The sequence below is a fragment of the Lucilia cuprina genome, chromosome 4 (assembly GCF_022045245.1).
Source record: "Lucilia cuprina isolate Lc7/37 chromosome 4, ASM2204524v1, whole genome shotgun sequence".
NCBI lineage: Eukaryota > Metazoa > Arthropoda > Insecta > Diptera > Calliphoridae > Lucilia > Lucilia cuprina.
Window position 1 is genome coordinate 60474957 of NC_060952.1, and position 27136 is coordinate 60502092.

Here is a 27136-nt window from a genome sequence, read left to right on the forward strand (position 1 = left end):
TTGGACCAAAACTGTAAAATTTCTTTTTCAACAATTTGGTTTATATTATTTCATTAAATTGCATAAAATATAGTATTTATTGATATTAAATAAAAAATTTATATTTCTGTGAAAAATTCTCTATTGTAGGTTGAAAAAAATTTTCGTAGAAAAAAGAATTTTCGTAGAAAAAAGCTCTAAATTTGTGAATAATTTTGCAAAAAGAAAAAATCAAAAATCTTTACGAACTAGTGAAATAAACAGTTTTTTTGCTCTCCTGAAAACTAGTGTTATTTTAGATAGAGACTATTAAATATAGTCCCTCGATATTTTTTTAATGTATAGTTTTTTATTTAACTTTATAAAATTTAATAACTTTCATAAATATACTATTAAAATGTAATTAATCTTTAAATTGTAGAACTATACACAAATATATAGCATGCTTATAATATTATCGCCGACTCGCTGAAGAGTTTTTCCCTTTCGACTTAGAATTATACTGTTTAGTTATGACAAAATAGTTCCATAATAGTTTAAAATTGTAACATCAATATTTTCAAAAAACAATGAATAAATTTGCAGTTAGCAGTTGCAAAACAAAAATTTAATTGCTGCTAGGAAAAACTCAGCGCAAATAAAATTATCATCAATACTAGCCATATTAGTATAACAAATTTGAGTGTGCTTTGCTATAGCAAAAAAATATATTTTTTCTTGTACAACAAACAGGACATTAATATTGTTCATTCGTGCAGAACGGCAATATTAAGTAGCAATGTTAAATAACATTAAAAAAGTTTAAATATTTTTAGTATGACGAGTGATAAAAATGTGTATTTTGCGGCAAATGCTGACTAATATATTAGTAAAAGTAAACACTGATTAATATAGATTTGAAGTGAAAGAAGTGAAAATAATAATTTTGTTTATAAACGTTGCAAAAGTTTTTTGAAACATGTGTACAGAAAATTGTGGCCCATTAGTATTAACTCTGTGTACTCAGTTTTTCATAATCAGCTCTTATGCTCCTATAAAAGGACTTTAAAGTTTGAAAGACATACGATTTGAAAAGATGGAATTAAAAATTTATATTAAAAAGTTGGTATTAATATTAATTTCAAATGAAGCTGAGTTCCTCTGCTAATTTAGTAGTTGTGTCATCATTTACCTCAACAATGATACAGGTTGTACATTACATGAACTACTTGTAGACGGCACACATGAATCGGCAACAACTGGTGTATTTTCGCCTAACACTCTCACAAAATTTGTATTTATTAATTTCAATTAATTTTTTTTCAAAGTATTTCCAAACCAAGCTCGACATTGACGGTGCCATTATTACAACCTGTAACAGTAAAATTAAGCCAAATATATTATTGCTGTTAACATTAAACACATAAAAATAACTTACATTGCTGATTAATACCATAAAAACGGAAATTTTGTTCTCTATACAAATATACTTTAGATTTTTTTTGCATACCCTGTTGCTTCGATGTTGGTTTATGAATATAACGTTTATTTTTTCAGTGTTGTTACTTCCAACGATTTTAAAACAAATTAAGTCATCTTGAAGGGTTTTTGTTCAAAAACATTGTCAATATTTTAATATGAGAAATATTCACACAACAAAGTATATATATTCTTGATCCTTTTGAAATTCTGAGTCGATCTATATATGTACGTCTGTCTATATAAACTACGCTCACGTTAAAACGAAGCAATGGAACTCCATAAAATTCACTCTAAATATTCATTATTATCCTAAGCAGTTTGGTATTAAAAATCAGCAAGATCGGTTAAACAGTTTCAGAGTTATGAGTAAAAACTTAAGATCTCCAAAAAATTCCGATTTTTACATACTTATTTGTACTTTTTACAAAAACTACTGCGGATAAATTGATGAATTTTGTCACAGATATAACTCTTAACACCATGATCAACATTGCTGAAAATCTAAAAAAATTTCACAATATCATATACCTCGAATACAAATGTGCGAATTTCCGGAAAATTTTTTTATTGTTAATAACTTCCGTTAGAATGTCGATAACTTTACAAAATTTTACAAATTAAAATTCTATGTCAATAGAATTCATACAAAGGAAAAAAACTTTTCCATAGGTCACACTATTGGCCATAGATTTTATACAATGTACCTCCAAAAAATCACATAACTCATTACCTAATTCAGATAATAACACAAAACAATACTGTATAATTTTTTTTCGATTGGTCCACAATTGACCATACAAGGTCCCCTCCCGAAAATTATTTAAACGCCTATAACTCATTACCTAATTAAAATATTTATACAAAATTTGCCACAAGTAAATCCTTTATCTTCATATAATTTAATTTTAATATTTGTAAAGTTTTGCCTTAAAGTATAAATTTCACAGTTTTCAAATTTTATAAGAAACGTTCCTGTAACTTTTGTTTTAATTTTATTACAATTATGTTCTATTTTAGAAAAATAGTTTTTAAATATTAAAATACCTGGAATTATTTCCGTAATATTAGTATCATTCATTGTTAGCATTTTGCATTGAGCTACCTCGTATAAAAAAAATATTTTTTCAAACAATTATCATTAATTGGAATTAAATTTTTCCTTAAATTTTCCGCAATATTTGTGTCATATATTATGTTATCTACATCTAATAACACTTTGTTATTTTTTAATAAGATTGATTTATTGTTCCCATTCGGTATTGGTTCAAATATAATTTTTGACAATATTTTGTCCGAATTTTATTCTGGATGTTATTTTTAAAATTATTTAAGTAATTGCCTATTAAAGTTTGTTTTTTATTTATGTGATCCGTTATATTCTGTATTTGGGAAGATATAAGATTGTTAAATATTGTAAAATTATCTACTTGATCTGATAATGAATTTAGTGCGTTATTTATATCTATTTCATCGTCGCTGTCCATTGTCCCTGCTATATATTTAAGTTCTTTTCCTATTATATTTGCAAGTCCTCTTTTCTGTCTAAAATGTGGATTTAAGCTATGTATTTTTCCGTTTAACAACTCGTAATTTTTGTTTATATTGTCAAGTAAGGGTTTTGATCTCATTTCTGTAGAGCTGGAATTCAGTATTTGTATGTTTCTGTGAATATGTTCCAATGTCTCGATATATGCTGTAACATTAACGATGTGAAGTACTTTGTTATTTTGTTCAATCACTTTCAACTCATCGATTTTGATTGGTACATATCCATTGTTATTTGTAAGGTCCTGAATGTCGAGGGTTTGGGCATTAACAGTTGTAAAGAGTAATAAGGTAAGTATCTAGTTCGTCATCTAAAAATAAAAGACATCATGTGTTAGTTGTAAAGGTTGGATTGTCTCTGTCCTGGTATTTTCTTTTTGGTTTTACATGTGTCTTATAATATTTGTGTTTAGTTCTCTTAGTTTCTAAATGATCATTATCTATCTTGTTAGCATTTTTTTATATCTCCTATGGTTTTTACCTCCTCTTATCTCTTTGATGTAGTTTACTCCCTCATTTAAGTCTATATCTACTCTATTTCTATTAAGCTTTCCTATATATTTTTCCTTTTTTAGTACCATCAAATCATGAATTTCCTTATATTTATCCTCATGTACCTTACCATTCACGAAGTCAATAGGTTTAATACCTGTAGTACTATGTATACTTAGTGTTATTATAAAAACCTATAATTCTAGTAATTTTCTCCTCAACCGTTTCGTCCTGATTTCTTCCGTCATGTCTTAGTAGTCTGATGTGTTTATTTACTGTATTATGCAGTCTTTCTATGTCTGCGTTCGACGTATGATTACTATTGACACATTAAGGAGATATATACCATACTGCGTATAATTACATCAGCTAACTACTGTTTTCAAAATTTTAGTATTTTATTAAGCGGCGCCAGCTTAATAAAATTGGCAAATTTAAGTGTGCGCTGCTAAAGCACAAAAATATATTTGTGTTGGCCTGCAATTATGTCTGCCTGCTACTAGAAATTGCAAACACGAGTTGCAATTTTTATATTAACATGAATATATATGACTGCAATTTTTAGTAGCAAAGTGATACAAAAAAGATAAAGTTTCATATTTATTTTATAGTCATATTTAAGAGAGGTGGTGCTAGTGCTGCATATTTGAACGCTGCAATTGAGTTCAATATCAAAGGAATAATTGCTCATAAATTAATATATACCTCATCTAGTTTAAAAAATAATAAAAACTTTTAAAGTCTATAAAAATCGGAGAATTTGTTAACATGTCTGTAGTAAAAAGAAAAATGCTATAAAAAACAACTCTTAAAATCTACTGAATTAAAGCACTTGATAAGTTCCGAAAATATATCATTTTATATTAGATATGAATTGAGTTTCAATCATTTGGAAAACATTTGATTTAAAGTCAAATATTTAGCAAAATTTAAATTTCTAGTATTATTTATAAATGTCAATCAAGATAAAAATAAGTACAACTTCCGGCTCCATTTTGTGATGGCGATTATTTGTATTTAATTTATTTTATTGATTTTTTTCACTTACTTTTGGTTCAAGTGTGCACTTGATATAATATTGTATTGAGAATACTTAAAATTTACTTCAAATTCAAATCTAATAGGCTTTGATTTTATTTATAAGAAAAATTTTAAAATTTGGAAGAAAATTCATTTCAAAAATAGAATTGTACAAAGAAGGTAGCAAGAAAAAAGAAACATTTTTGTTAAAAATTTTGTTATTCGACGAGTAAGATTTTTTTATTTGAGTGCAAGGAATTTGTTTACGAGGAAAAAACCATAATTAAATAAGTTTATTGGTAAGAGTGATATTGTCGTTTTCATGTAATACGGAAATTAATGAATTTTTATGTTTAGGAATTTAGAAATTACATATATTAATGTTATGGCCAGTAGTGCATTCTGATGGTTGAACTGTTGTTCCAAGAGAGAATTATTTTGTGTATAGTTGACTTATGAATCGGGAAAAGAAGCATTGTTTGGAATAATATATTAATTACCCAATAGTGGAATTTACTAAAGTGCAACCCAAAAACGTTCAAAATTCTATCAAGGAGTGTCATAAAGACAGTGAAATTACTTTTTATTATTCTCTGGAAAGAGAATAGGAGGACCGACCATTCCTCCTATTCTAATTATTGGGGTGACCAGATAGAAGATCTTCATAAACATATATACATATATAAACACATACTAAATTACTTAAACCCATCAAAATATTTGAACTCAAACTCCGTGTTATAAACTTTTGGTTGACTCCTATTAATCCCAACTTCGAATAGTCTCAAGTCTTCTGGCGCCAGCTGACATCGAGGGACCAAATATAGTAAGTTAAATTTTCTTTTGTTTATCAACCAAAATTAATATACAATATAACTTAAAAATTAACGAAATATGAATATGGATTAATTGATCTTTGAGATTTAATTGTTTATTGATTATAATTTTTTATTCATATTCGTTTATTTGACACTATATTCTATACACCCTACACCATAATTTATATCATCCACCAATTGAAAAGGAAAGAAAATATCTTGTTAAATTTTGTTGTTATAAATATATCAGTTGTTGTTTGAATGATTACCTTAATTATTTAGGGTGACCACTTATTTATTTAAATTAGAGAACTTAATGTTTAAATAATATAATTTGATTAATTTAATTTTATTGATATTTTGAAATATTTATTTAAATTAATTGATAACTCCTTTAAAATAAATATTTTATTTTGTTCGTTTGTAATGATTTGAAACATGAATTTTTGATTTTTATTTGTTGCTACGAAAAGTGAAGAAATAGGTATGGGGTAGATAAATAGGGTATTCCATATTTAGTTTTCATTGGGCTGACAATCTATATATTTTATCTGTCAGCAAGGAGGGAGGGTTTAGATCAGTGTAGCTACTTCCAACTTTAGCTACACGACATTCATCGACTACTAATTTTCTTTTATTCTTCTATTATATTGTGATGTTTTTTTACTACCTAAGTTAAAATCTTTTGTTATGATTTCAATATTTACCTTATTTTATATTTGGGGAACTTAACACACCCACCCATACGACGAGCACAGCCGAAGTTAAAGGTAGTTCCGTTCCCAATCAATCATAACCATTCGGAATCGTTACAACTTCGAAATAATGTAATTTGTAAAACATACATCTTCTAATTCCATTACTCTATAATTTTATTAGCCGTTTTTAAGAACATATACTTGATTCATTTTTGAGAACAATGTAAATATGTGGCAAACATTAAAAACAATAATTCAAGATTTAAAGTTTGAATAATATTATACGGTACTTTTCAACATCACATAGTATGAAAAAAAGTACGATAGTACCAATTTTTCCATCCCTGATGTATATGCTTATTCTTAGGGGCATTAATCAATTTTCGAACAGGTTTTGTACCTTACCCTTTCCGAATTTGATAAAACTTGGCACAAACATTCTTTGTATCAATACGAATTTTAAAGTTCACCAAAATTTCCACATTCATTACAGTTTAGGTTTTATTAAGGTTCAAAGTTTAAATATTTTAAGATTTTTTTCAACAATATTAAATTTGACATCGTATATTTTCTAAAATATTTCTGTTTTAAGGTATGAATCAAGACATCAAACAACGTCTTAGTCAAGGATATCTCAAAAATGCACCTTATATTTTCTTTAGTTTAGATTTGTTCAAAATTGCTTATAATGTTTTCAATAAAATATACCAATTTCAGAATGGGGCAATGAGGCTTTAAATGGGAACTAAAACGATTAAAATCGGATAAACAGTTTAGTAAATACACGATGTTACATTTAATGCTTGTTGAAAAAAAATCCAAAAAAATATGAACTTTAAACATCGATAAAATCTGGACCGTAACGAATTTGAAAATTTTGGAGAACTTTAAATTCCGTATTTACATGAAGAATGTGTGTACCAAATTTAATCGAAATCGGAGAGGGCCATGTTCAAAATCCTACTTTTTTGTTCAAATTTTTTGGAAATTACCCCTTATTGATTTTGTAAAGGGATATTTTAATAGGCAGGGTCAAATCATGGATCAATTTGAAATAGTCTTTTGCATTTTTCATATAAAACATCACGTTGAGTTATGCAAAAAATAGGTAGACATGGCTTAATGTACTTTTAAAAACTTGATATGAATATATCAAGTTTTTAAAAGTACATTATGCAAAAAATAGGTAGACATGGCTTAATGTACTTTTAAAAACTTGATATGAATATAGCACTTTTTTCAGTGAATTTGCACTTTTTTGACAGTCATTTTGCACTTTATTCTATGGGAGTTCTGGCAACACTGATATAGATCAAGGTAAAATTAGGGGAAACTTTTCTCATCTCATATAGTAAGACCAAAAGAGTGATGAGCTTTTGGCATTAACAGTAGTAATGTAGTGAAAGAGTAAAAAGAGTCTCATATATATTTATTATTAAATACATATTATACGTTTTGAAGATGTAATGTTCCGTACTGTTCATTCCACAACATTCATTATAATAGTTTTTATGAAAATCGGATCAGTGGTTTTTTGTATGCCTGAACGCAAATTTGGTTTAAAATTGCTTTACAAAAAGTTGGTGTAAAAAGGGGAATGGCGTCCAATCCAGATCCTGAGGTCAGACCTATTGGTATACCAAATTTCATGTAAATCGGTTCAGTAGTTTTCTGTAGTCTCAAATGAAAATTTTGTATGACAATTAAATAAAAAAATGTGATAATAAGAAGAATCGTGACGTCAAATCATGATTTTATATAGCATATTATTCCACTTTAGAATAGAACTACTAGTGTTCTAAATTTCATGTAAATCGGTTCAGTAGTTTGTCCGTGAAAGCGTAACAAACAGGTGAGCGTAGAAAGAAGCGTAGTATCGGATCACTATCTTATATATAGTCTATAGTTCTATGCAAGCTTATAACTCTCGGTATGCAAGATTTCAGATAAATCGGTTTAGTTTTTAATTTTTGCATATTGTGATTAGAAAATTGGTATAATAATAGTTTTACAAAAAATGGGCATAAAAAAAGGCGTGGTATCCGATCAAAATCTTATATAGCACATTGTTCCTTTTGGGGCTAGACCTATTAGAGGGCCAAATTTCATGTAAATCGGTTAAGAAGTTTTGCCGTAATAAAAATATCACTTAAAACATTTTATTTATAAGTTTGTAGAGGAAATCATTTTTATTTAAATAAATAATTTACATATTTTTTGTAAAATATTTCTGAAAGTCCAAAAATAAGGAAAACGTCAAAAATCCTTATTTAAATTCAGTTTTTTGATTGAGACTACCTACTACTATAGTAAGTAACTTGATTTATCAAAAAATAAAATTAAAAATTCTAAAATTTCAACAGAAGTAAAATAGATTAGTTTACTAAAATTAGGTTTTCTATGGAACCCTTTATGGTCTGTTTTTTTTTTTTTAATTAATTTTGAAATTTTGGAGAACTTAAAATTTATAACTCTTTGTGGAAATTGGATCTATTAATTTTCTACTTTAATTTTCTGTTGATCTTGATTCGAAGACCCAAAAGTTATTGCTATTTTTGGCCACGATTCAATCATTAATACTGATTTTCATTATCGTATACCAATAGTTGCATGAACATCAATACTATTATCGAAATTTTTCAATAGACCGATCCACATAAATATTAGTAGGAATGTTTTAGTTCCTACATTAGTTGTTTATTTTTTATGGGTCAATTATATCCTGATCCTCATTTATTTGGTATGCAGTTTTCGAATTCTAAAGAAGTTAAAGACTGTTATGATTGTTAAACTAACATTTTGAAAGGGAGCACTCCACATGGAGAATGTTCAATTTTGGATCAATTTTTATAAAGATTTATTCGGTTCGTTTTCATATGGATTCACCCTATAGTTTATTAAAACTACAAATATTCAAAATAATACAAAATACACTTACTTATTGCAAGGTAATACACAAATTCCGCAGCATTTCTCCATGCCACTAAGATTTTTTTCTGCTTCTCTCATGTCTGCATTAATTTGATCCATTCCCTCTTCAATTCGATCCAATTGTTCTAAATGAAAAAATATAATAAAAACAATGAGTTTTTAAGTTATTTGTAAATAATAATTCTTCTCATTATTTTACTACCAAATTTTGTAGGATTTTTTTTTTTCGTTTGGTAGGTGGTTTAAAACGATTTTTGTCAGGTTTTTAAAAATACACAGAAAAATATGTAATTTTTTTTCCTAACAATCGCTTGCTTAAATTTAATTTTATTTGTATTAATAAGGGTTTTCATTTAAATGCTTAAGATTTCCATTTGTGCAAGTGCGCAAGTTTATTCGACTTGTTTCATGAAATCCCTGTTCAAATTCTGTTCAATTACAATATTTATAAACAGTTAAAAACTATGTCAAACAAAATCAAAAAATAATAAATAAATTATTTAAACAAAAAATTTTACAAAATATGTTTAAAATGTGAATATTCAAGTCCATAAATTCAAAAGTGAACAATAGCGGACGGATTCATTAAATGCACAATGTGTTTGCGCAAGTTTGCCAGTCTAAATAGTCGCTCAAACTTATAAGGGTTGTGCAAATCAATTTCCATACAAGTCAATTGCTAGAATGGAAACATGCACAGGTTGCACAGTTTACGAGGGTTTTGAACGTTTAAATGAAAACCCTTAATATTTATATTTGGTTTGACAAATGTTCTTGTTTTAGTTATGTTTTTATGTATGCATATTAGGGTAATCGACTGGTTTTTTAACCGTTTTTTTCTGCTTTACCAGTGTCGGTTTTTTCCAAATGTCGATTTTTCGAATATCGAAAAACCCGTTTTTTTGCTTTTTATACCCTACACCACTATAGTGGGGAGGTTATTATGCGTTTGTGCTGAAGTTTGTAACACCCAAAAATATTGGTCCTAGACCAATCGGCACATACTCTTTTTTTGGTTCAAAGACGAAGGCTATTGAAAATGGTTGAAATCGGTCCATTATTTCTCCTAGCCCCTATACAACTGTACCCCCGAATCGTCCCTTTAGGCTCACAATTACGTGTTTTGTTTTTTAATGTTAACAAAAATCAAAAAATTAGTTTTATAGAACAATAAATGACAATACTAATTTTTATAGTGATCGGGCCTCATTTGACCCTAGCCCCCATACAAACTCCCCTTCAGAAAATGACTTGAAGGTCAAAATTAACTTATAATTATTAATAAAATGATCAAAATCTACATAAATGATTTTGAAGTACCAAGTACCTTCTACCAAAATTTATAAGGATAGGCCCATATTTACCCCTTCTCCCCTATGAGCTCTCTTGTAGAAAATCTCTTTTTTGTCAAAAATAAGTAAACAATTTCACAAAAAAAAGAAATTAAATGCTTTATATAAAAAATCCACAATTTCAACATACTGACTGGTGTAGGGTATCATATGGTCGGCAATGTCCGACTATAAATTCATACTTGTTAAAACCAAATTCGAATAGTTTTATTTGCTTTGTATTTAAATATTACTTGAATCTATATATAAAAAAAATTAATGTATGTTTGTTTGGACTTTATAGACTGTTAAATGGCTGAACCGATTTTCTGAAATTTCCACAGGCAAAGTGCCAAGCCCACATTGAAAATAAGTGTTAAAAGTTGCATATCTCGGAAACAGAAGGAGTTAGAGTCCTCAAACTTTGTGTGGACAACTTTGACATCCATAAGAATATTTTTGGAAAAAATGGACGGAATGGCCCTAGTGGGCGTGGCTCATCCATCTGAAGAAATTATTAATTCAGTATATTTGAGAAAATGTAACAGATAGGGTCCTCAAACTTTGTCGGAACCACTTTAGTGTCAATAAGATTTTTAAGGGAAACAGCGGGCGGATTAGAAGTAGGGGGCGTGGCACCTCCCATATAAATTAAATGCAAAAATTTGCTTATCTATTTCAGTTTTAACAATACAAAATACAAATTTAAAAAAGTGAGAAAAAATTAGTGATGTAAGTAAGTTTCTCATATATAATATATATTATATATATATATATATATTATATATTATATATATATATATATATATATTATATATATATATATATATATATATATATATATATAATATATATATATATATATATATACATATATATATATATATATATTATATATATATATATATATATATATATATATATATATATATATATATATATTACTTCTTTTTATTAACATACTTGATTATATAATTAAATATTTTTAATGATCAATAAGATATTAATAACCAGGGCAAGGATTTTCATGCACCAAAAAATTGATAACATGCGCTATAAAATGGGAAAAATATGCACTAAAAATGTGAAAAATTTACACCAAAAAATACTACTTTGTGAAGGTAAGTTTTTTGACAAGTTTTAAGTTTAAGTTTTTTGACAACAAATATACAGGTTTTTAAAGACTGCTTTATGTACTATAATACCACATTAACGGAACCACAACCTCGAGAATGAAAAATGTAAAGTGGAAAACTTGAAAGCAGTTATAATAAAATTTGGTGAATGAATGTATTTTTGTATAAATTAAACTTCTTTCGATAATGTTTTTAAGTTAAATATAGACGTGAGAGAGATATAAGAACAAAATTTCATAAAGCTATCTTTTTATATGGACATGCAGTTGGACAGACTGAGAAATTGAACTGAACCGATACTTTAAAGAACAATATTTTGGACGTTACATAAAATTAGCAGCACAAACTTAAAATACCTTAAGCAATGTTGTGGTTTTAAAATTAAATAACATTATGTATAATTGTATTTCATAGAACATTGTATTTCGTTGTTAAATCGAAATTTGTTGTTATTTATTTAAAACAATTCTAAATATGCAAATACCAAATTTGTTTTAAAAATATGAAATACAGAAAAACCAAAACAATTTGTTTCAGAAAAATTAATAAACATGCAATAAAAATGTTAGAAATATGCAAAATATATGCAATTTAAAGCAAAATATGGGATTTTATAACAAAATATGCAAGTATATGCAGCAGCAAATCACTGACAGATTTTAGTGACCTTTAACTCCAGGAGAAATATTTTAATCATGTATAACTATACCTACACCACTTTAGTGGGGAGTGTATATTAGGTTTATGCTAATGCTTGCAAAGTAAGCTATGTTCGTCCATCTGGCTGGCTGTCCATGTAAACCTTGGGCGCAAGGTACAAATCGTAGTTTTCAACATAATTTGATGAAATTTGCGCACACTTTTTCTTTAGCCCAAGGACGAAGTCTGTTGAAAATGGATAAAATCGGTCCATTATTACGCCTAGCCCCCACACAGTTAAATGTTCTATTATGTCAACAAAGGTTGGCAAAACTTAGTTTTATAGAACTTTTAATGACATTACCGATTTTTATAATGATCTCTTCAGAAAATGACTTGAAGGTCAAAAGTCACATATAAACATTAATAAAACTTTTAAATTCTACATAAAAAATAAATAAAAATATTCCGGAATAAAGTTTAAAAACAAATCAAATGCTTATTTTTTTAATAATTCCCATTCTATATTTAACTTAAACCTAACATACTGTTAGAATTAACATCAATAGAAAGTTTGACTAACGCCTGGCTCTAAAATTTAAAAGTATTTTAAACAGTCTACACGGAAAAAAATAAAAATGATCGTCAAAATGATACTACTGATTAATTCCTTTAATTAGATTTGGTGGCTTAGTATTTAATGAATTCGATTAAATTCCTAATTATTGATTGGATATTGGATGATTTTTATAATAATACTTCAGAAACATTGTAATAACTCGTTTTGATTAATTTACTTCTAGAATGGGTTCATGCAGAAAGATTTCAAATTTCTGAAAAGAAATCTTTAAAATAATGATATCGCCTTTACTTCTACATCCAGTTTTCAAGAACAGTGTTGTGTTTCTAAAATATTTCTAATAAGTTCTTCTGCAATACCTTATGCAAAAACGATTATTAATTAAGTAACAATGGTTTACTACACACTTTTTCCATATAAAAATAGGTTCAAACAACCATTGTTAACATAATAATCGATTTTGCATAAGGCGGTAATTCTTTAGAACGTATGAATTTTGGAACACGTTGATAAATCTCAAAAACATAAATTTAATAAACTTAATATCTTTATATAGAAGAGGCTTTCACATAAAAATGATTTCTAATATTTGAGAAAAAACTTAATACAATTGAATTTTAAGAAGTGGAAAATCATAATTTTGTTTGTTATAGGAAGAAAAATATTGAAGAAAACTGGCGAGTTATATAGATGTTTACAAGTGACATTAAATATGGCACGAATAATGCTGATGAGGAGCCGTAGCTGGCCCGAAAATGCATTCCATTCTGCTTGTGTCTACAAATACCTTTTTCTATGTTCTAAAAAATATCTTTGACTATTTGAAAATTGCCATCCCTCCGGTAGGAGTTCATCAATAATAAAGACATACAGTTCGATTAAAATTAATACATAAATGAAGAAAATAAATAATATTGTTAAACAAGTAGGAAAATATAGTCGGGCATGACCGGCCATATAATACCCTACACCATGAGTATATTTAAAAAAAAATTTATTTTTTATAAAGAAACTTTTATGTTGAATATTAGCATAATTCCAAACAAGTATGAATGTATAGTCGGTCGTAGCCGACTATATGATACCCTACACCAGTCAGTATGTATGTTAAAAATGGGGATTATTTAAAAAAATAAAGCATTTGGTTTGTTTTTTTAACTTTATTTCGGAATATTTTAACTTTTTTATTGGCAAAAAAGAGATTTTTTTATAAGGGCTCAAAGGGGAGTAGGGCAAAATACGGCCCTATCCTTAAAAATGTTGGTAGGGGGAGTTAAGTCTTCTTCAATATTATTTATGTAGAATTTAAAAGTGTTATTAGAGTTTGTAAGTGAATTTTGACCTTTAAGTCATTTTCTGAAGCGGAGTTTGTATGGGGGATAGGGTCAAATGAAGCCCGATCATTACAAAAATCGGTAGTGTCATTTAAAGTTCTATAAAACTAAGTTTTGTCAACTTTTGTTAACATAATTGATCATTTAAATTAATTATAAGCCAAAAGGCCCTATTTGGGGGGTACGGTTGTATGGGGGCTAGTCGAAATAATGGACCGATTTTAACCATTTTCAATAGGCTTAGTCCTTGAGCGTGTGTGCCAAAATTCATCCAATTATTTTGAAAATTTCGGAATGTACCTTGCGCACAAGGTTACATGGACAGCCAGCCAGACGGACGGACGGACATAGCTTAATCGACTCAGAAAATGATTCTAAGCCGATTGGTATATTTTAAGGCGGGTATAGGACGAATATTTTTGTATGTTACAAACATCAGCACAAACCCAATATACCCTCCCCACTAAAGTGGTGTAGGGTATAAATATTTAAGCAATTTATTGATAAAAGAACTAAAATTTATAAATGAGGCTTTATATATGTCAAATATGGGCCGATCCTCGTTAAATTTGGGAAAAGGATATATTTTTAAATAACAGTTAGTTTTGTTGAGTTTCATTGCGATACAAATGGTTACAAGTCAATTTTAGGCGTTCAGGACATTTTTGAAGGGGGGTTTGTATGGGGGCTAGGGTCAAATAAGGGTCGATCCTTACGAAAATCTGCAGTGTCATTTATGCTTATATAAAACTTATTTGTGCCAATTTTTAGATAGATAGCAGAATATTTGACTTAATTATGGCATAAAAATTCAAATCGGGATGTACGGTTGTATGGGGGCTAGGTGAAATAATAGACCGATTTCAACCATTTTCAATAAGCTTCGTCCCTGTGCCAAAAAACATGCTTGGTCCAAATTTCATCAAATTATCTTGAAAATTCCGGCCTGTACCTTGCGCAAAAGGTTTATATGGACAGCCAGCCAATGAAAAAAATGATTCTGAATCGATCGGTATACTTAAAGGTGGGTATTGGACCAATATTTTTGTATGTTACAAACATCAGCACAAACGTATAATACCCTCCCCACTATAGTGGTGTAGGTTATAAAAAACATCCACTAGCCTTTTATTCGATTAAACGAATAATTTTGAATTATCCGATTATTAACCGGCCAACTTAAAATCCCAAATAATTATTTATCGAATTAACCGAATAAGACAAAACCACGAATAATTGAATACTCTAATTGCTAGTCTATTCTCTAACTCAATGCCCCATTAAAAATTAATTTTATTATCCTATCTGAAAGGTTTTAACACAGATGTAAATATCAACATTTCTTGAAAGAACTTGGAAAATCGACTGCGGTCAGAAACATTAACTAATTTTTTATTACGCTATAGACAATTGGCTACAAATTCTATTCAAAATATAAATAATTTATGTTATTGATAACGAGAACTCATTACCATGTAATGTATGAAATATGTACATTACCCACAACACTCATTACCAAATCAATTATTTTCTAGCTATCGTCGAACAAAAACCGGATAGATAAAGATTTTGTTGAGTAAATTTTAATTGAAAATTGTCTCTAGATTTTTTCAGTTTTCCAAAAAAAATTTTAAATTTATTTTCAAACCAAATAATTTTTTTAAAAATTTTAAAAATTTAGCAACCATAGATCAGACTTTTGGAAACCTATTCCGGATTATATATATAAATTTTGTATCCTTTTCATAATCGATCCAATTGATATTGCTGATGGAGGATTTTTATTTTATCGTAATGTAAATGTTATTTTGCCAATTGTTTTAAAATCTCCATCTCATTTTTGTCTTTGTAAAGTCATAATAAATTCGATAGTTTGTTTGATTGGATAAAAATGGGAATTTTTTAAGCAAAAATCAGGAAATCAATAGTTAGATCGTTATGTTATGCGTTAAAGTCTTTTTCTAAAGGGGTCCTTATATTGCGGATATGGTCAATTATGGGCCGATCCTTATAAAATTTTACAAGGAGATCAAGGTTCCTATAAAACACGTTTAAGCCTAATTTCTTTGCTACATATATGTGCTTATTTTAGCCAGTTATGAGCGATAAAGTAATTTTTTAAGGGAATCTTATGCGAAATCGTGGACCAATATTACCCATTTTCAATACCAAACAACCTGCATTAAATAAAACCCATCTTCTTTGATGGTGGATAATTTTTTAGACTTAAGATGACTCTTAACTTACAAGCTAAAATATCAAAAATAAAAAGGTCAATAAATAGGCATAGTCGGATACCTAAAAATAACAAGTCAGAAAGTACAATTTCACAAAAAGAAAATCAATGGTGTTTTTTTGTTAAGAATATTAAGATTTTTTAATAATATTTTTAAAATTTCGTAAAATGCCACTTTATTTTTGGAACTACAAAAACATAACCTGCCTTATTACGAACTTCGCTTATAACGAAACACTTTGGCTGACCCCGCGGAGTTCGTTATAAACAAGTTTGACTGTATTTATGCAATTTATGGTTAAAAAACTAATTTATTGAAATATGCTTTATATAAGGGTTTACCCGAAGCTCCCATATGAGCCGATCCTTATAAAATTTGGAGGATGAATTTACGGTTGAAATGTATTTATGCTGAATTTCACAGAGGCCCGAAATTCAGTATATTCGAGTATATTAAACATAATTATTAGCTCAAGAAGAATCTATACTGGCAATTAACCTGATGATTACCTTATTTGGGTAAGAGAAAAATGGATATAACTCGAAATAATATTGTTGTTACCCCAGCAAAAGTTAGAACTACCATGGCTATACTTGATATAGAAAAGTTATATAGTGTTTACGTCTATTAAAAACTAAAAAATATATCCGATATACAGCTCAAGACGGTTGGTCACATGAATACACTTGCTCAATTGCTAAGGTGCTTTAGCCTCGTATGGATACACATAAAACATACTACCTAAATTTTAGGTTTCTACAAATTGTGTATATAGGTAGGTTTTTGTTCTGGGATGGAAATTTTATGAATTGATATTGAAAAATTGACCGAGTATACCTTTGTACTGCTGTATTTAGAAAGCACTATATTTAAACATATATTTTATTATTTTTAGTAGTTTGATTTAATTTGTTTCCAAAATTTCACAAAATACTTATGAGAAAGCTTTCTGTATTAGTAAACACATACTAAGTGTATTCATATTGTTATATGAAATGATTTAAATATTTAAAAAAAAATTATTTTATTTGAATTTATATTTTAAAAGATTTCTTTAAATATTTTGCAACATAACAGTTTCTCTTTCTGCGCTTGGCTGGTATAAATAATTTGAAATTCCGTATGTAATAACAATAAGTATTCATCTGACACTCAACAAGGTATATATATAAATGGGGGATTTTTTAATACACCATTTAATTTGTTTTATTGTGGAATATTTTTACTTATTGTTGAAAAAAATAGATTTTCTACAAAAGGGCTCATAGGGGAGAAAGGGTAAATATGGGCCTATCCTTATAAACTTTGGTAGATGAATTTACGTCTTCTTCAAAGTCATGTATGTAGATTTTAATCGTTTTTAGTAGTTATAAGTTAATTTTGACCTTCAAGTCATTTTCTGAAGGGGAGTTTGTATGGGGGCTAGGTTATAATGAGGCCCGATCACTATAAAAATTAGTATTGTAATTTATTGTTCTATAAAACTAATTTTTGCTGATTTTTGTTGACATTATAAAACATTTAACGTAATTATGAGCCTAAAGGCCCGATTCGGGGAGTACGGTTGTATGGGGGCTAGGAGAAATAATGGACCGATTTCAACCATTTTCAATAGTGTTCGTTCTTGAACCAAAAAAATAGTCAAACAGACAGACGGACGGACATACGGACATAGCTAAATCGACTCAGAAAGTGATTTTGAGGCGATTGGTATACTTTATGGCGGGTCTAGGACCAATATTTTTTGGTGTTACAAACTTCAGCACAAACGCATAATACCCTCCCCACTATAGTGGTGTAGGGTATAAATATAAAATATACCGTTAGAATAAGAATAAAGAAATGCCAGAGAACAAAACACATAAATTTTTATCTTCTTTTCATTAAACTCTAACTATTTGTTAACAATGGCACGTGGTAAGCCAGTTTGCGAAGAAATTCGAATTCTAATTATTAATAAATTCAAATCGGGTAAGAGCTATGGCGAAATATCAACTGATCGTAATCTTCCCATATCAACAGCGCAAGGCATTATTAAAAAATACGAAGAATTTAATAATTTTAACAACAACGTTGCAAACACAGGGCGGGTCTCCAAAATTACGCCTCGCGACAAAAGTGCTTTAGCGGCTATAATCAAACAAAGTCAGAGACATAGCATCAAAGTGGTCTGAAACGATCGGAAAACCCGTAAAACGTGAATGGACGCGTCAGCAAATGAAAAATATAGGTTATGGTCAAAGAATAAATAAGAAGTGAAACGCTGTCAAAAAGTACCTAAGTCTACTGTCAGTCATTACCTAATTCTATGAATGTATTAGTAGAATTCTCAAGCCAACATAGTTGCAAAAATCGGATTTAAATATTAAAAAAAAATTATTTCATTTGAATTTATATTTTAAAAGATTTCTTTAAATATTTTGCAACATAATTTATCTATAAACATTATATCTGAACGTATATTTGCTTTTTAATTTGCAATATTGAAATAATAATTAAGTAAGTTGAAATATTTTTTTTCTTGTACCATACGAAAATTTACAACATTGTTCTTTTTTCGTTTTAATTTCAACAACAAAAATTAAATGTCAAAAAAATAAAAAAATATTTTTTTCGTTTGTAAAAAATTAAATCTTTTCGGGCTATTAAATATATTTAAAGTGTGCAAAAAAATAATAAAATATAACGTTAAGTGATAAAAAATATTTTCAAGTTCTATAAGCCACGAATTTTCGCGACAAAGTTTTGAAGTTTGTAAAAGAGTAAGTTTCTTACAAATGTGTTGGAGTTACACAGAACTCGTCTGTGAGAAGAGCTTAACGTTGTTGTTGTAAAAAAATGACAGCGTTTCACTTCTTAGTATTCAGTGGTTATGGTTTTTATAAAGTAAGTTTAACATTCACTCGGTGTCTTTTAAAATAATTTCATGACATTTGTTTATTTAGGCCAAAGAAAAGCCCTTACTTACAGCACTTCAAATGAAGAAACGGTATGGGTAAAAGAAAAGCGTTCTTGGGTTCAAAGGCAATTGGACACCATTATTTTTAGCGACGAATTTAAGTTTGACGTATGTGTCGGTGATGCTAGAAAAAGGGTAATTCGTAAAAGCACAGAGGCATATAATAAAGACTGTCTTATGGTGAGGGGATGCATGTCCTCAAAGGGTTTTGGTCAGTTTCACTTCAAAAGTAACCACAGTACGAATAAATAGTGGACAAATAATTTTTATAAAAATAATGAATTTTAGCTTTAATTTGTGTTTTTAAAATATTTACATCAATATGTACAGAATTTTCTTGATAAATTTAAAGATAATAAAACAAGGTTTCAGAAAATATAAATTTTGAGGTAAGTTCAATAATATTTTCTTAAATATGCAGTTTTGAATGTTGATTTATCAAAAAATTCTCGGTGTACGAATTAATAGTGGTTAGCGCTCGTACAAATGATTAAAAATTGTTCGATTTTGGTGGGTTCAATTTTAATATTTGTGTTAACATTAATTAAGTCAAAATAATTGCTTTTATAAAATTAAAATTTTACTACTTCCAAAAAAAAAAATATGTTAATATAAAAATTATTATTAGTGAATTTGGAATCATTAAAAAAGGATATCCCTCCTACGGCAAGCCTGTGTTAAAGTCATTACTTCTTCAGATATTTTTCAGTGTATTTATTGTACTTCTTTATAGAATTTTTGAAAGGAGGTGGGTCTTTGAGTTTTCAAAAATTAAACACCAATGATGAGGGACTTTGTATGTACCCACTAAACAATTTTTGCCGATTTATTAATCGAATTCCGTCAGAATTCGTTACGAAAATCGTATGAAAGGTTGCTCGGAATTCAGAAATCTTTGTCTGAGGAAATTCGGAAAAATGTACATCATCACATATGCTGATGTTGTTTAATTGATTTTCAAACACCAACTGAGAAAATAATAATTAAATTTCCTTTTAAAGTACAGTTGATAAATTTCAAAATATAAACAGGTTTGTGCATGATTTTTATTAAAAAAAAAAAACTAAATTCCCTTCAGATAATGTGCAGAGTTGTCGCAAAGTTTTCTTACAAAAGAAGTGAAAAAGGGAATCAAATGACTGATCAAAAAATATCAGAAAATGTTAAATATCTAAAGGAAATTTATTTTTTAATTAATTGTCTAATGAAATTACAAAAACAAATCTCTTCAGACTTTGTGCTGATTTATCGGATATTATTCGAAAGCCATTTTATATTTTACTTCAGAAAATGTGCAGACTAATCTCCTTTATGTCTAAAGAATAACATAGGAATAAAAAACAAATTGTCCTTCGTCAATGTGCAGATTAGTCTCATAATTGTTGTAACACTAAAATTCCCTTTCGACAATGTGCAGACAAGTCTAATGTTAATCGTTTAATACTTCAGAAAATGTGCAGAAAAGTCTAACAAAATGTTTGCCGATTATTCTGTAAAATGTCTAAAGGAAATTTATATTATTCGTTAAAAATTCTGATAAAGTATAAGAGTAGTATGGAAGTTGAAGCAGATTTTCATCTGCCTCCCCATTTATTTTCAGTGAAGAAGAAAATATTTTTTTTTGAAATTGTGGGGAAGAAGATATTTTTTGTAAAATTGCAAACTTATAAAATGGGAAGAAAATATATTTTTTTTAAATTGTGGGGAAAAAATATTTTTTGTAAAATTGCAAACTTGTAAAATGGGAAGAAATTATTTTTAATGAAAATTGACACCAATATATTTATTTTGTATAATAAATACATATGTATGTAGTTGTGTTAAAAAAATGTTTAAGAAAATGTTTAACAATTATTTGCGATTTTAATTTTTAGCATGGAGACAATGTTTACATATGCAACCTAAATTAAGATTTTCTCAATTTGAAATATTAAAGAGAAATTACTAATTCTTTGGAGATGAATTGGATTAGATATAAATATAAATGATAGAAGTAAAATTATTTTAATTGACTAATAAGACTTTTAAAAGGTGGAACAAAAATGGAATCTAGTAAAATTCTTATATTTTTGCGGCTTTCAATAAAATAAAAGCAAGACCATATCTAGCAGCAAAAGATTTACTAACATCAAAGCCATATAAGGTATTATATTTTCCGCCATAAGAATAAATATGGAAATGTGGTGATGGCAGAGCTTGATAAGGGGATGTTTTATCTTCCCAAACGATATAATAATTTGGAAGATAAAGTAATAGATGAATTTAAAAAGATTGTTTATATGTTTTGGAATTGGAAGAGCTAATCAGTGAAAATCCCACTGGAGAAGACGAACTGGGAGAATTTTTCATACCAAATTCTCAATCATTTTTCAGTTGGGAAAATAGAAAAATTTCAAGAAATTCTTAATAAGGATAATTGGTTTATTAATATATAAGTATCAGCGTTTCTTAAAAATAAATTATTTTTGTCGATCATCAACAAATATTGGAACAGTATTTGGCACTTATTAATAAAAATGGAAATGAAGAACCTATACCATTTAAATATGGATTACACTTCAAAAATTATTCATTGTTCTAAAAATAAATCTTTATAATAAAGATGTCACATATAAAAATTCAACAATTTCTTCAAGATTTTGATGGTTTAATTTTTGTCGATCATCAACAAATATTGGAACAGTATTTGGCACTTATTAATAAAAATGGAAATGAAGAACCTATACCATTTAAATATGGATTACACTTCAAATATTGTTCATGGTTAAATGATAACAAAAATGTTGGTCCTGACACTTGCAGTTGTAGAAAACATAAACTACTTATAAGCAAAATAGATGATATTATAAGAAGATATTATTTATTATCTAAATAAAAATAACTAAAATAAGTTAATTTCCGCAATTAGAGTTATTATTATGATTTGGTGTTAAATCGAAAGATAATAAAAAATATCAGTTATCAAATAGTTCTTTTGTTATTTGATGACCTTTATCGAAATGGTGAATTCCAGTTCCTTTAAATAGTGTTTGATAACCTCGAGTGCTTATTATTTCACCATTATAACAATTAAATTCAATAGGCTGTGCTGGAAATTGTACTCCATTAACAACCAAATTAAATCTTTGTAAATTAAAATGTTGAAAGTTATATGGATTTTCTTTTCTATCTCCAGTATATGCTTTGTTAGATACCATTTCAAAAATTAAAAAGTTTGGTATCTGTGTAAATAAACACAATTTCGTTTACATCAGTTGAATCAACTATATTAAAATAATGCGAAATGTTACTGGAAAATTACGAGTTTTCCAAAATATTATATGAGGACGATAAAATAGAATCGTTCCTGTCATTCTCTAATTCTTGATTTAAATTTTTTTTATCACTTCCTGATTCTTTGGTGATAACTTCAGCATTAAATTCTACGTTCACTTTATTTAAGCTTTTGTTGACTTTTTCTTTTAATGATACGTTAGTTTGTGGAGTATTATTTGTTGTATCATTAATACTTAAATTCGTTTCCTTCTCATTTGATGAATCCATAAGTTCCTTAAATTTTGATTTAATGTTATCATGTTCAGTAGTACTCAACTTTGATATTGTCGTTACTTCATGTTTTGAAGACTTATCCAAAATTGAAATATTTCGCTTTCACCGAAAAAATTATAGGTAGTTTATTTTCAATTAACATGTTTTAATTTCCTTTATTTTTTATTTAAACAAATTATTATTTGTCTTAATTATCTCGTTTTTTAAAACTGTTTGAAACTTAAGTGTAAAATTTTGAATAAATTTTTAATTAATTCAATTAATTTTTTAATTGATTGAATTTTTGCTTCTTTTCTATTTTAGATTTATTTTTAATATGTTATTTTGAATTTTTGTGCTAGCAATATTTATAATTCTTAAATAGTCAATAAAATTTTAGGCATATAATATTCAAGTTTCTTGACAATTTATGAAACACTTTATATGTTAAATTGTGACAATAAAGTGATAATTTTTGTAAATGCTGAACGCATTATTTGATTGTTTTAATTACCTTCTTAATTGATTTTTAAGAAATTATCTATAAAACAGTTTATTTTATTTGATTAATGAATTAATAAAATATCAATTTTATATATATTAAATATTTGATTTATACAATTAATGAATTAATCAATGTTAAATCTTGTTTCAATTATTGACATTAATTGTTCTGATTAATTCGTTATTTAGAAAAAAATATATATTTTTATTTTTTTACAAATTTGGTAATTGATATCATTATTTTGGTTATAGGTGCAAAATTTGCTTGATACAATTATTTTGATAATTAAAACTCATTTTCAGTTTTTTTCGGTGTATGTAAATCGGTTTAGTAGTTATCTTGTGAGAGAGTAAAAAGAGTCTCATATATATTAATTGTTAAATATATATTATACGTTTTGAAGATGTATGTTTCGTACTGTTCATTCCACAACATTCATTACAATAGTTTTTATGAAAATCGGAACAGTAGTAGTAGTTTCCATTTGTGCAAGTGGGCAAATTTATTCGACTTGTTTCATGAAATCCCTGTTCAAATTCTGTTCAATTACAATATTTATAAACACTTAAATGTCAATGTCAAACAAAATCAAAAAATAATAAATAAATTATTTTAACAAAAAATTTACAAAATATGTTTAAAATGTGAGTATTCAAGTCCGTAAATTCAAAAATGAACAATAGCGAACGGATTTATTAAATGCACAATGTGTTTGCGCAAGTTTGCCAGTCTAAATAGTCGCTCAAACTTATAGGGTTATGCAAATCAATTTCCATACAAGTTTTGAACGTTTAAATGAAAACCCTTAATATATAATATAACATAAGAAGTTATTATTGGAAACAGTTATAAACATATTCATTTGAGTTAAGATTATAAATCAGTTTGGGTTTTATTTCATTCGTGGGCGTAGAAAAATCAATGAGATTGTATAGCCGGTTGACTTCTAAGCATATTTATAAAATTTGACCTATTGAATAAGATCTGGATCATTAATGCGGATATTCGAAAGAAGGAATTTGAAGTTAATTTTTTCATGAATTAAGTTTAATAAAAACGTAATGTCACCATTCTTCTACTTTTTAATATTAGATGCTTAATAAACGCAAGCCGATTGCGATATGGAGGTAGGTTTGTGTCAGGATTCCACCTGAGATTTCGGAGGCAAAAAATGAGAAATTGTTTTTGCACGGATTCAAGTTTTCTAATGTATACGTTGTACTGAGGATCCCAGATTTCAGATGCGTATTCAAGAATAGGTCAAACTAATGTTGTAAATAGACGTTTTGTCACATAAGGATCATTAAATTCATTTGCCCAACGTTTTATGAAACTTAGGACACCAGTTGCCTTGTTGACAATCATAATAATAAGAAAATTAAAATTGATTCTTCGGTCAAAATTAACCCCTAAATATATGACTAATTCAACAGATTTTAATTTGACTCCGCCAATGTAGTAGTCAGTTATGGACGGAGAATACCTTGCGAAGGACATGTGATGACATTTTCTCAAATTAAATTCCATTAAATTAACTAAGCACCAATTATGAAATTTGATCAGGTCGTATTGGAGATGTGCAGAGTTGATTTTGTCGTTTAATGAGCAAAAAATTTTCACATCATCTGGATACATAAGGATTTTACTATGTTCCATGGAATTAGGGAGATCGTTGATAAAGAGCAGGAATAGAAGGTGACTTCCTTGTGGGACTCCGGAAATAACATTAATGTTCTTAGATTTGGAATTGTTAAAGATAACACATTGTCTCCTTTTTATAAAGTAGGAGCGAATCCAATTTAGGAAGTTCATTGAAAATCCAATTTTATCAAGTTTCATTATTAACAATTTGTAATTAACCTTATCGAAGGCTTTGCTAAAATCCGTATATATTACATCGGTTTGATGACGTTTAACAAAACCATAATTTATGAGGAATTTTAGTTCCATAAGATTTGTTGATGTTAAGCGACCACCATAAAAACCTTGTTGTAAAGGAGATATTATTAGATTTGTTGGAATAATAACTCAGTTATGATTTTCTCAAATAATTTACTTTCATAGAAGTCGGATATTTTTTAATTAATAAAATTATAGAATGATTTCGGATTGATCTAAATGTTTAACTTCATTTTGTTGATGTAGCTATTATAGCATATTTTGTTTTCAAGGCAAAAACGACTTCCGGCAACATAATAATTACATTGATCAATTAGGTTATTGGTTCTTTTAAATTTTTTATAATATCTGTTTTTACAATTTTTTAGCCAGCCAGTGTTCTAGTATTCCATGGAGGGCCATTACTTTTTGTCTGTTTAATTATAGGAACTGCACTTTGTATATTCAAATGTATTATGGAGTAAAATTTTTGGATTATTTGATCAAAGTTTCTTCCATCATTGCTAAGTGATAAAACTTCAGACCAATTAATATTTGATAATACTTGATTAAACATTTGGTAATTTGTACGTTTAAAACATAGTGTCTGGACAACACTAAACGATTTACGGGATAATGGAATTCGTGTGGATAATTGGATTGTCGGATGATGCCGATCTTCAGGTAAACATAATGGATTATCCGAGCTAAATCAAATTGAGCAGGGTTATTTACGAATGCCAAATCAAGCAGTCTATTATTCTGATTCAGAATATTATTTATTTGAAAGACATAAACATCAAGAATTGACTTCAGGAAATCATCTGTCCAATCAATTGGGGTAATTGGGACTAAGAAGTCTGTATCATCTAAGGATAGCCAGGATGCTGTTGGAAGATTAAAGTCACCTAGTATGACTAATTTGTCTATATGTCGGATACTATTTGCGATGGATTTAATTACTGATGCATGTTTATCATAAAGTTGAAAATCGGATTTGTGTGGTATGTATGTACATGTGACAGCTATAAATTCGATTTGAAATCTAAATGTTGAATTTTTTAATTTTTTCAAAAGTTTTAAGGGTGAATTTGAAAAATTTTGTAAAAATTTTATATCTCTGCAAGATCAATTCCAGAAATTTGGTGAATTATTCACAAACTATCCTAATTTGGAGAATATTAGTATGGTTCAGAATCCATCTTCTCCAAAACGTAAAAGGACATTGAATAAATACCCAATTATTCCATTAATTTCTCATCCATCCTCAAATGCAAACTATACCGAGAACTCTAATACACTTGCAATACCTTCAATCCAATTTGGCGTTAATTCCGGTGAATCCTCACCAATAATTGTTTCGCCAACAATATCCACAATATCAGATGAACACAATGTTGCTGAAACTAATAATACATTTCCTCCAGAGAATAATCAGGTTTTAGGTGCTCCCCCAAGTGATGTACCTGAACTTAACGAAAATCCTCCTAAAGAACTTCGTACCATTCCACCCAGGAAAACAATTTATGCAACTCGGTTCTACAATGACTCTACAGTAGAGGACAAAAAGTATTACATAAAAACGAAATTCAAGAATTCACTTCCTGATGTACTTGTCTATAAAATAAACTCCACAAAGAGGGCATCTTTCAAAATAATCGTTCCAGCTGAATTATTCGATCAAATTGTTAATCCGAAATTTTTGGCCCAAAAACGCACTGGTTCGTGAATTTATTTAGCGCGAAGAAAACGTTGCACGACTTCCTTCTGCTACAAGACAAATTCAAAAAAACTAAATCAAAATCATGATCTTAATATCGTTTATCAGAATGTTAATGGTATTAATACAAAACTCCAAGTCATTTTTCGCAATAGGTACGACTTTGAATTCCAGGTATTGGTGTTAACTGAGACTTGGCTAAATAATAATACACTTAACTCCGAAATATTATGCGATAAGTATCAAATTTTCCGTCGAGACAGATGTGGTAAATTAGGAGGTGGTGTCCTAATTGCTGTTTCAAGTAAATATCCTGCTGATAGCTGTTGCTATAAAAACTGATAA

General features: G+C 28.1%; 1 protein-coding gene across 2 annotated transcripts in view; it reads right to left on the reverse strand.

The window, feature by feature from the left end:
- The window catches only part of LOC111689226 (synaptosomal-associated protein 25), a 648407-nt gene that overhangs the window by 83713 nt on the left and 537558 nt on the right, over positions 1-27136 (reverse strand). For both annotated transcript variants that reach the window (XM_046948035.1, XM_046948034.1), the window contains exon 5: positions 8952-9069. In XM_046948035.1, the coding sequence (XP_046803991.1) occupies positions 8952-9069 (118 nt within the window). The remainder of the gene's footprint in view (positions 1-8951; positions 9070-27136) is intronic.